Here is a 12,016-nt window from a genome sequence, read left to right as displayed (position 1 = left end):
CCATAATTCGTTGATACGTGTGAGCCTGTGTGTACTGTGTATGTAGCATGTCTCAGCCTTAGATTGCAGTGTGTTTTTAAATGGGCATTTACTATCTGATTCTAATCCACAATATCTGCTATTTGCTGTCCTTGTTTCAGTGTGCTATGTTCCCAAATATACCCAAAGAGCACAAAAGTTTTAGACATTACTTTTTAATTTATTGAAAATTTTTTAAAGTTTATCTGAAACATTGTATTTTGTGATGGAAAATTTTAAAATAGAATTCTGGAAATACTTAATATTTTTGTATTTTATTAAGAGCATTATCTGATAATATTCAATTCTTACTTTTAAGAAAACGTAATTGAAAGACGATATCTTGTTTTCAACCGTTTTGTCATAAATTTTTTAATATAAATTAACAAAAAAAATTAGGCTCTGTTTGGGCCTAGCACATAATTAATATAATGTCTTGGTATTTAAAGTGACCAACTGCTACAAATAATTTCTCATAAGTATAATTGATATTTAATCTTTCAGAATGTATACAACTGTAATAATACTGTCAAAAGAGAGACTAATGTACTGTGTTAGAAAAATGCACAAATAGAAATATTAAAAAAAAAAATTTAAACTTATTGTAATCACGGATATATACAAGATTATATTTGTAACATGGAGGAGCCGGGCAGCGTCAATCTGGCTGTGCACTGCAGTGTGAGCGTGAGGCAGGCTGTGGAAGCTGGCGTGCTCGCAGGGCACTCGGACAACGTGAAGGCGCTGGTGATGAACCGGGACGGCACGCAGTGTCTGTCCGGGAGCTCCGACGGCACCATCAAGCTGTGGTCGCTGGGGCAGCAGCGGTGCGTCACCACCATCCGGGTCCACGACGAGGGCGTCTGGGCCCTGCTGGTCAGTGCTTGCTTCCCCCTCGCCGTTACAATCTGTCTGTAGTTTCCTTTCTGAGTGTTGGGCGTGGGACATGCGTGGGTACGCTGTGCTGTTGTTTATGATCCTTCTTAATAATGAACGCTGAGCCAAACATGTTGATGTGAAGTTCATAGGTTAAATATTCTTATTAATTTCCCAACAAACATAATTCAGTAAAGGGAAGGAAAAAAAACAATTCTATTGTAGAGCAAATTTTTGTCAAATTTAAAACGAAAATTTTTGACCAAAACCAATCCCAACACGTGAAACAATTAAGTACAGTAGAGCACCCCTCAACCGGAATCATTGGGGGAAAGTCTATTCCAATTATGGGAAAATTCCTGGTAAGGGGAGTTGCGGTAGGGAGGCAAAGAAAAAAGCCATTACATGCTGCACATATTAACTTAAATGTATAGCCACATTTGTGCTGTAAATATTTTCCAGTTATAAAACCATACAACAAAAAATATGTAGATCTGTTATCTGTTAAATATGTAGTACTGTTTTCAAAACGTAACGGGACCGTGCCGGGTCGTAAAACTCCGGGCTGGTTAAATTACCTTCATTCTAGCAAGCTGGCAAGGGGGTGTTTCTTATCTCTGTGAGTGGGTGCGTGCATGAGCGAAGAGGATGATGAAGAGGGTTCGGGGGAGGTAGTAGGACTACAGCTGTGTTGTGTTCTGTATTTACGTGCTAGTGATTCACACTTCCTGGAGAATGTATAGTCACTGCCACGCATAGTTTACATTTCACATACACAAGAATATAACACTTCAAGCATCTCATTTATAGAGAAATACAGGTAAATGTAGACTGTTTAACCATATATTATCGTATAAATATGTACATAATACATATTTGTACACTAAATTATTGTCTACAAACTGAAAGCATCACACGTTGGAAGTAAATGTTACTCGCTATCACGTGTGTCAGCGAGTATAGTGGGAGTCGGTGTACATACTTTCGGGCCGGCAGGAATTTTCCATTTACTTGACATAGTGAAACAATAAAACTACTTATAGCATAAACATCTTTATAGTAATTCACGTCCGACCCGAAAACCAGCGCTGTATTTACTCAATGCGCGGGAAAGACTGGTTATAATTAGCTCTCTGACAGACGTGCGCGCGCCTACAAGACATGTACAGTCAGGCAAAAGCAGAAATGTTTTGTAAATGTTTTTTAATGTTTTAATTTTTTTGGAAAATTAGTTCCGGATATCGGGAGTTTCGTTTGTGGGAATTACGGTTGAGGGGTGCTCTACTGTATAAATTACAGTGAAACCCCTCAAATTCGAACCCTGGAAATCCAAAATCCCGGGAAATCCAAATAAGTTTTTTTGACAATATTAAGTTTGAAAAACCCATGCAAAAAAGAGAAAATTATTTATTTAGTCATAAAACAATAATATATTCTACATTATAACCTTATTTTACATTATTTGTTGAAAATTAACAAAGAAGTACAGTTGGCATACCTAACAAAGTGTAAATGTGTCTACATACTTATGTCATTCCAGGATTGAAAAACTGTAAAAGTTGGTTATTGAAATTTTTTACGTTAATCACTTTGCAAAAACGATATAACAATAGAAACACACAAAATATCACTTAATCTTTCACTTGAAATCAGTTATCTTCAATTGTCGCGCCAGCGTACCATAAACATGACATTGTTTGGCATGGCTGCTGCGTGTTGTTTTATGAAGCGAAAGGCGATGTCAAGAGCAAAGGCAGCAATGGTATAAGTTACATTGACTGTCGAAGTATCTTCTTCCTCACTGTCACTAACTACATTGCCGTCATGTTGACTTTGGACCAGACTCACTATTTCATGTTCACTGTATTCTTCATTGACATCAACTCTTGTCTACTCCTCTAGACAACCTTCTCCAGTGTCCTCACAACCTGGTACTTGCTGAACAAGATGAAGGAGCTCAGTGTTGTCATCTTGTGTGACATGTGTAGGAACTAAGCCAAAGCTTCTTCCAAGATAATTTAAAATCAAAACATTTATCAACACCGTTCACTTAATTAAAAACTCAACAATAACAACAAATTTGAATAGAAACAAAAACGAACAGCACATAAATTAAGCAGTGACAGGAGACCCGCACAGAACAACAGACTGGAGCTGACTAACTACAAGACTGTTAGGGCAGTGTTCTATTGTTAGCGCAGGCCTGCCAAACGACAATACGGTCAGCTACCTTCCCGCCGCCTGCTCACCAGTCAAGGTCATTAACCTCGCTCGTCGCGTGCCAAAACCAGCCTGCCTCGCTCAATGTACAGTCCTATACCGTAACGAGGGCTAGTTATTACGTTATGGATAGTTTTCAGCTGAACCGAACAAATTGAAATCAGAACAGGCTACAGCCCCAATTAGTTCGGATTTGAGGGGTTTCACTGTAAACATAAATATTAATATTCTAAAAGAGGCATCTATTTTTTGACAATTCATTGGAAACAGAATGACTTGTTTACTTAAGGCTCAATTCTCAGTTTATTGCTATGATTTCAATAATAAATGTACCAGTAAACTATATACTAAAAAGATTTTTGCTGTAATCGGGATGGCTATCCAGCCAGGAATATTGCAAAGTACTGGAATAAACTGTGAGTTTTTTTTTCTAGCAGGAAACCGGGAAGAAACCCATGCGTTTTTAAAAGGCACTGGGAATTATCAGTTTGGCTAGCGAGAAGTAAACGGCTTATTGGAAAAATTCCTCACTTTGCCAACACACTGCATTATGCCACTGTTGTTAATGTCTTACCCTTGGCAAAGACATTACAGAGATGGGATCACCAATAACTAGAGACAAGGTTTTATTGTTTTACTCTCAGGATAATTTTATTTTTAAAACAGAAGAGTTCAGTGTTTTTGATTTTATTTTTCATGAAATCTAAAAAAGATAGCACATTACCAAGCAAATATGACATTTAAATGTTCCATGGTATTAATATCTCCAAAACATTATTATTTTGGCTGGCTGACATGTGATGCACTTTTACAATATGTATTATGATTTGTAATAAGCATTGCTTATAAAAATACAAATATAATAAATCTGTTAGTATTTTGTGTTTTTAAAAATGTATTATCATCATAATGTAAAAATGAATAAGAATAACTAATAACAGTTGCAAAATTGAAAAGAAATAAACTTTTTTTATTTATTTTGCATAGAACGTCATGCTTAATAAAGTACTTTCACTGAATTTAATATTTAAAGGATTATGTTTTTCATTAGAATTAATTGTTTGAAAATGCCAATTACCATGTTTTCTCGCATAATTGTCGCACATTTTATTCTAAAATCAAGTTTGAAAAGTAGGGGTGCGACGATTATGCGGAAAAAAATTTTTTGTTAGGTAAAGTTATTCATAAAAACAAAACCCATTCATGGAAAGTACGTTTATTTAAAAAAAAGGTGGCGTATACAAGGGCACACCAAACAATATTAATAATTCATTAAACAAAAACCATTCTTCAACTTTAAATTAAAAACCAAACTGAAACACGAACGCAAACCAATTGAATTTGTGACGTGAACCAACACGTAACTATTGCTGTAGTAAAAATTTACCATGACAGAATGTGGGCCATCAAATGTAGTTAACTCAGCAGTTGACAGAGAGCGCGCGTTGCATGCAATCAGCGAGATATCGATTTTCGACTACGTGTGCGTGCTCTATACGGGAAGCAACATAACCAAACATGAATGATGCCAACTAGCGCTGGCTACATGTTCATAAGCGGTACACCGCGGCGACGCAGACGATCAGATTAAGTAAATAACATTTAAATAGAACCACACTTTTATCAGATGTCTACTTAAAATTTTTGATAAAAACAGAGGCTATTATTATTGTTATTATTATTATTATCATTATTATCATTATCATCATTATCATTATTATTATTATTAAATTATAATAATTACATTTTTGGAAAACAAGCGCATATTCTTCCATGTATAGTGGTGCAAATAATTTTTTTTTTTTTCTGTATTGCCAGTGTATGTTGTGGTTAGAATTTTCAGAGTTGTGTTTGAACATTTAGTTGCTCATGCAAAAACACTGTCACACATTATTTCTTTATTTTTGTAACGTCGCAACAAAAATAAAACTGCAAGTCTACTTAAATTGATACTATACTAGCTGCACATTGCAATGAAAAAGGCCTCATTACTTTATAAATGGCACCAAGACCAAAACTTTTGTGACTATACACTTATAGGTTTATTAAGGGATACAAACTCCTAAGTTTATGTGGTTTAAAGGTGCATAATTTGCATTGACAATGTAATTTTTTCTCAGTCCGGGAACATATCTGGTCTTAGTACATACGTACCTAGTTGTGTTGGATGTGCTTTGAAAGATGTAGAAATGATACATGGTACTTATCAAATCATAAATCATTACTTGTTTGTTGTGACATTTTTTTTAGACTAATTAATGCTTGGTTGAAAACTATAACTAATTTCTTTAAGGTGAAAGCTAGAGTACTTTGTTCTGTGGTTTTGACAACTGGTCATTTAAGACTTTCACTTGCCGGGCTATTTATTCTTTCTGTTCCCCCACCCTGGAGTTTATATATGGAAGTATTCAGAAATTAATAACAATTAAGCTGTATCATTGATTTTATTACATTGTATTGTTGTTAAGTCTTAATAAAATAAAAGTTTAAATTATATTTTAACAAAAATATTTGGTTAGTTTGTTTGCATCGTCAGGAGCATGATCTTTAAACAGAGTTGCTGTATAAAATATTCTGTGGAAGCTCTATTCCGAGTGCTGTTTGTTTCAGACGACGGATTCGTTCAGCCACGTCGTGTCTGGGGGCAGAGACCGGAAGATCTACATGACGGACATACGTTGTCCGGAGAGGCATGTGTTGTTATGTGAAGAGACAGCGCCTGTGCTCAAGATGGTCATGACACCGGACCAGAATTCTCTGTGGGTGGCAACGTCAGAGTCTTCCATCAAGAACTGGGTATTTAGCTTAGAGTATTTTTGTAGTTTTTGTTCTATAAACACATTAAAGTGCTTGAAAATCATGGTAGTGTTAAGTGTTAGAAACACCCCGCATGCGTCAAGGATGACCAACTTTTCAGAGCAAAAATCTTTGATACCCTGTCCAAAAATTGCAGTAACCTTTGTGTGTGCCTTTTACAACTACTCCTTAATTAAAAGTAAGGAAGAATAAATATACTGTAATGCTTCGGGATCTTTCAAGTCGAGCCTTGGGTTGGTAGAGTTCTTTTTTTATTCTTATTCACCACGGAATACAAACATATTAAGCTTCATCATCACTCTCATCCACCATTGTTATCCATAGAGTAAAAAAACAAAACAAAAAGAAAACACATCTGGCCATACCAACCTTCACAAACTAAATTCTCTACACAAATAAAAATACCTTCCAGGTAAAAATATAACACATCAAAAAACCCTTAGCCCGGGAGTGCAAACACTTTACAACCCCCCAGGTGAACTGACGTACAATTTTACAATGATACTAAATTAAAAATTTACCTGAAGTTTACCTCTAAATTGAACACACTGGATTGCTAGAAACTAAAATCTAGGCCTGCCGTAGTCACTCCCTTCCAGCCATCTCTACTAGTCTTGTTATACATGACAACAAAAGTTTCAACCTGTCCGTCTAAATTAACATGACATTCTCACACAAACTGAACAACCAGAGTGGCAATGATTACTACAACGCTTCCCTTAAATTAACATGACATCTTCACACAAACTGAACAACAAGAGTAGCAATGATTGTTACAACACTTTCCCTTAAATTAACATGACATCTTCACACAAACTGAACAACAAGAGTAGCAATGATTGTTACAACACTTACCCAGTTATATAAGGTTTTAACAGAGACTGGTTGAATGTACCCCGAGCACCTCCGCCATCGGTCAAGTGTCCCAGTTCCCAAACATTCTTCCCCGCTTCCCCAATGAGCTTAAAAGGCCCCTCATACAACAAACTCAATTTTTTTGTCTCCTTTAGCAAAAAATCACTCCGCCCACAGACTCTGAGAAGAACTAGGTCACCTAGTTTAAAAATGCTATTACAAAGGTTTTGTTGGGCTCCCCTCCTCAGCGCCGCATGCTTCAATTTAAGTCGGACTATTTCAATTTTGTCCTCTATTTGGGTTTTTTCCTCTTCTGGAAACTCAAACTTTAAAGCTAAGCTATCTTTCGGTGGCTCCCCACTCACTAGCTCATTGGGAGCATAGCCTGTGCTACTGTGAACGTGTTGGTTAAAAAAACTGTTCATTAAAGGTATCATCTCCGCCCACCTGCTGTGTTGGTTGTGGCAATAGGTTCTAAGTAGTCTCCCAATCTCTCTCATCACTCTTTCACTGGGATTCCCCTGAGGGTGTCTTACTGAACTATAGACTACATCTACTCCCTTCCAAGCTAGCTCCCACCTCCAAACGTCTGCTGTGAACTGAGTACCATGGTCACTCAGAACTCTTTTAGGTACTCCTACCTCCACACAGTAATGATTAAGCAGTTTGTTGACACAAGCGGCTGCTGTAGCCTTCTTTAATGGGTAGCAACGCACAAATTTGGTGAACACATTTAGCACTACCAGAATGTACCGCACTCCTCCTCTTGACTTAGGCAAAGGGCCATATAAATCCACCGCTACAAGGTCATCTGGTCCTGACGGAATAATAGGCTGCCATCTTCCTTCCCAATTTCGATTTGGATACTTTGCCTTTTGGCAGATATCACAACTGCTTATGATTTGCCTGACTGACTTCTCCATATTAGGCCAGAAGTAACTGTTGTTGGCCAACCAAAACACCTTTTTTCCACCAAAATGTCCCATGGACCGGTGGAGATGCCACACTAACTGATTAACCCAGCCCTTTGGCACACACACTTTCCACTTTCCTGTCGCATCCCTCCGATAGAGCACCCTTCCATTTGTACAATACCACATCAGCAGCTTCTGTACCTTTGAATCATTGAGATCTTTGTCCACATTTTCCAACGTTCTTATAATGCTACCCCATGTTTCATCTTCTCGCTGAGCCTCTCCTAACTTAGCGAATCTCTTAATCAAATCATCATCCCGTTCTGCAGTGAGGTGTGCCATAATAGGCCCGGCCCTAGGTTTTTCCTCCATTACCAGCTCCCCCTCCTCAACTACAGTTCTACTGAGCAAGTCTGCATCACTATTTTCTTTTCCTGAGATATACACCATCTCCAGGTTGTACTCCTGCAGGGCTAAACACCACCTCGTTAGTCTGCTCCCCATTAACTTGCAAGTTAGTAGGAAAGCCAAAGAGTGATGATCTGACAGTACAATTATCTTGCTGCCTAACACTAGGTTTCTTAATTTCGCTAAACTCCACACAATTGCTAAACATTCTCTCTCTGTTACTGTATAGGCTCTTTCTGCTGTATTTAGACTCCTGCTGAGCATGGCTACCAGTTGTTCCTCTCCCTCCTCATTTCGCTGGAAACACTTGGCCCCAAGGCCATAGCCTGACGCGTCAGTGTTTAGATAGAAAGTCCTATTGAAATCCGGATGGTGGATTATACAGTTCTCCACAAACAAAACCTTCGCTTTTCTGAAACTTTCCTCACATTCACTACACCACCTCCACACCCAATCTTTTCTTAGCAACCTCAACAGCGGTGCCACCACATCTGAAAACCTCTCTGCAAAACGGCGGTAAAAGTTACACAGTCCTAGAAACCCCCTCAACTCCTTGAGGTTTTTTGGGCGAGGAAACTCTTTGATTAAACTAACTTTCTCAGGATCTGGTCTGATCCCTCCCGCACTCAATCTAAACCCCAAAAAGGTCACTTCCTCCCTCAGAAACTTTGATTTACCCAAATGTAAGGTCACATTTACTTCCCTTAGTCTACACAACAGTTGTTCCAAAATTTCTAAGTGCTCATCGAAACTCTCAGTTGCAATTAACAAGTCATCTACGTAGGTCAACACCCTGGATTCTAGTTCGGGTCCTAAGGATGCATCTACCGCCCTGCAAAATTCCCCTACACTGTTTGGCAGACCAAATGGTAATACCTTGAATTGGTAGGACCTTCCCTTATACAGAAACGCAGTGTACTTCCTATCCGCTTCAAGTAAGGGCACCTGCCAATAACCCTTCACAAGGTCTGTAGTGCTTATGTACTTGCATCCCCAGAAAGCACCAAACAAAATGTCTGGCTCCACAGGGCTCTGTCGGTCAGGGACGATAATGCTTTTAAGGCCTCGTGAGTCGACACACAGTCTCACACTCCCATCCTTTTTCCTGGCACACACCAAAGGGTTAACAAAAGGGCTGTTCCCTCTCTCAATTATACCATTCCTCTCCATCTCTCTGATTTGCTTTTCCACCTCTTCTCTACATGCCCATGGGATAGGGTAGCTCCTACCTTTAAACGGAGTGCTGTCAGTCACCGGAATTCTGGCTACATACTGAGTAGTTAACCCTGGTTCACCTCTGAAAACCTCCTTGAAGTTCACCAACAGATTTCCTAATCTCATTCTCTCCTCTTCACTTCCTATCTCACATTGCCCCAATACCTGGCTTACTTCCTCCTCCCAACTTATAGGGGTGATAGTTTGTAACTTCAAAGGGCTTTCTCCTAATGTTTCTCCTAATTTCTCCAACTCCATGCGTTCCCCCTCTTCTGCACATTGCACCCTCAGTACTTCAGGGTTATACCCTGAACACCTGCTACTTCTCTGCATGTCATACGCAATCCCTCTAATGAAAATCACTCCCTCCTTGAAATTAACAATCATACCATGCCTATGCATAAAATCCACACCAACTATCACTTCTTTAGTTAACATAGGTATAACTAAGCAATTCGCCCAGTAAATTTCCTCCCCTAGTCGAAAATCCAAAAAAATTTGTTTGTTTACTTTTTTACTTTTCCCTCTGGTAGCCCCAATCACGGTAAGTTGTGGCACCGGCAATACCGGATAAGTGAACCCATGCTTATTTAAATCTGTTAAAAACTGTTCAGAAATGCCTGATACTTCTGATCCCGAGTCGAAAAGGATAGCGATATCCTGGTCTCCGATCCGGCATAACAATTCCGGTACCGGTCCGCTGTTGGGCGTCTGTGTTTCTTCTGATAACAAAAATTCCCTCTCGTCAGTAAACATTGCTGCAGCCATGTGAACAGCATCCCGCTCTTCTGCCTGTCCTTTACCTTGGATCGTCCTGGCCTGGCTGCTTAGGCTTGACGATCCCCACCGTTTCCCAAGCAAGTATTGAGTTTGTCATTATTATGCCCTACCTGTCCGACTCCCATGCTTTCCCCCGATCTACTTTCTCCCTGCCCTGTTCCTGCTTCTTTACGCTCTTCCCCCTCTGCCAATCCGCCACCGCTTTTCCCGTTTCTCCAATTTCCTTGCCATCGGCTGTTACCAAAATATGCCCCTCTGCCAGGCCTGTTTCCTGAATAGCTTGGGTTATAATTCGTGTTATTATTACTGTTCCAGTCTTGAGATTTTCCATTTTGATCCTGAAACCCACCTTTCATCTTGTCCTGACTACCACTTCCCCCACTCTGATTCTGTTGGTGCCAAGGGCTTCCCCTTTGGTCCCTCCTCGCATTAATTCTGTCTAGTTCCTTCAGCACCTTCCGCAGTTGTTCCACTGTTGATACATCTTTCCCTACCAACGCCTCCTGCACACTTTCAGGGGTCTGTGAATACACTAAGGTTACAATTTCCTCCTCACTGAACGGTGTGTCGTAGTACTTGCTTCGTTCTACCACATTACTTAGGTGAGTCTCAAGTTGCCCGGCCATACATCTCCCCTGGTATAAGTTTGCCCTATCGATTCCTTGTATTCGTTTCCCCCAATATTCCGTTGTAAATTCTCTTTCGAAATCCTGGAGGTGTGATATTCGAGTTTCAATGAGCCGCAGCCAGTTTTCCCCCACCCCCACTATGGATCTTTTTGCTACTATCACTTGCTCCTCCTCCGAACATCCATATACTGAAAAAAATTCATGTAGCCTTTCCAAGTGTTTTCTAGGGTGAGTTCTGTCCTGCCCTGAAAACTTTGGAATGTCCCCGTCATGATACGGCTGTGTAAATCTCATGTTCCGACAACTACCCCCTGCTTTGCACCCCCCAGACCTTTCTCCTTCCAATTTTCCAATTCTCAGATTGAGTTGATTCACCTCTGTCTGGTTGCTGTTGATTTTTTGTTCCCATGTGCTCACATCCGCCTGTACCTGAGCAAAACCTTCTTCCCTGATCTTACGTTCTTTGGGTAATTCTGAGTTACTCTTTCCTAGCTCATGCCTTATGAGCGCAATTTCCCCCTGACTATTGGCAATTGCTGACTCTAGTGTGGTTGCCTGCTGCACCAATCTATCTGTTTCCACGTCCTGTTTTCTTACTTCTGCCCCCAAACTCTCCATTTGTTCACTTGCCTTAGCTTGCCATACTCCTACTAGGCCTATTGTGTCCTCAATTTTGTTGAGTCGGTTAGCATAGCGAGCCTCAAACGCCCTCTGCTTTTCCCCAAACTCCACAAACTCACCTTTCACTGCTGATCGAAATTCCTCAAATTTCCTACTTTGCTCATCGAATCTTTTGCTCTGCTCGTCAAACATGCCCCTGATGAAGGTCACTAGGTCCACAGTCCCTTCCCCGAGTGGCGGAGGTGTAATACTACTCTCCTTGTCACTTTTGGTTTCATCCATTTGGTTTTTTGCTTCCCCGTGCTCCTCGTTTTCATTTATTACCTCCACACTTACTACAGGACAATTATTACACATATCAGCTCCAGCTGAGTTTGATGCTGCCGATGCGGCCCTAGTAATTATTGGTGTCATATTTTTTTTTTTTAACTCTACACTTACATAACCTTACAACTGAATGCTACTCAATACTTCGTTTTTCCTTTCAAACGGCACACAGGCCTGCAACATAAAATTAATTACTGTAAACAACCTGATTAAGTAGTAGGCTATCACAAATAACCTGGCAGGAGTGACTATGCCATTATTGCTACCCTCCTGTATTCGGCAATGATATAATTTTCTTAACCTTATACCCAAACAAAACGAGAAAAAACAATAGCA

The 12,016-nt window shown here is 39.8% G+C and overlaps 1 protein-coding gene across 2 annotated transcripts in view; it reads left to right on the top strand.

Moving 5' to 3' along the window:
- Positions 1-12,016, top strand: part of LOC134542684 (WD repeat-containing protein 48) — a 51,593-nt gene that overhangs the window by 18,699 nt on the left and 20,878 nt on the right. For both annotated transcript variants that reach the window (XM_063387139.1, XM_063387138.1), the window contains exons 5-6: positions 740-894; positions 5,725-5,910. In XM_063387139.1, coding sequence (XP_063243209.1) covers positions 740-894; positions 5,725-5,910 — 341 coding nt within the window. The remainder of the gene's footprint in view (positions 1-739; positions 895-5,724; positions 5,911-12,016) is intronic.

Source organism: Bacillus rossius, assembly GCF_032445375.1.
Source record: "Bacillus rossius redtenbacheri isolate Brsri chromosome 9 unlocalized genomic scaffold, Brsri_v3 Brsri_v3_scf9_1, whole genome shotgun sequence".
Classification (NCBI taxonomy): domain Eukaryota; kingdom Metazoa; phylum Arthropoda; class Insecta; order Phasmatodea; family Bacillidae; genus Bacillus; species Bacillus rossius.
The sequence above is the reverse complement of the archived record's forward strand: the minus strand, read 5'-3'. Positions and strand labels throughout refer to the sequence as shown.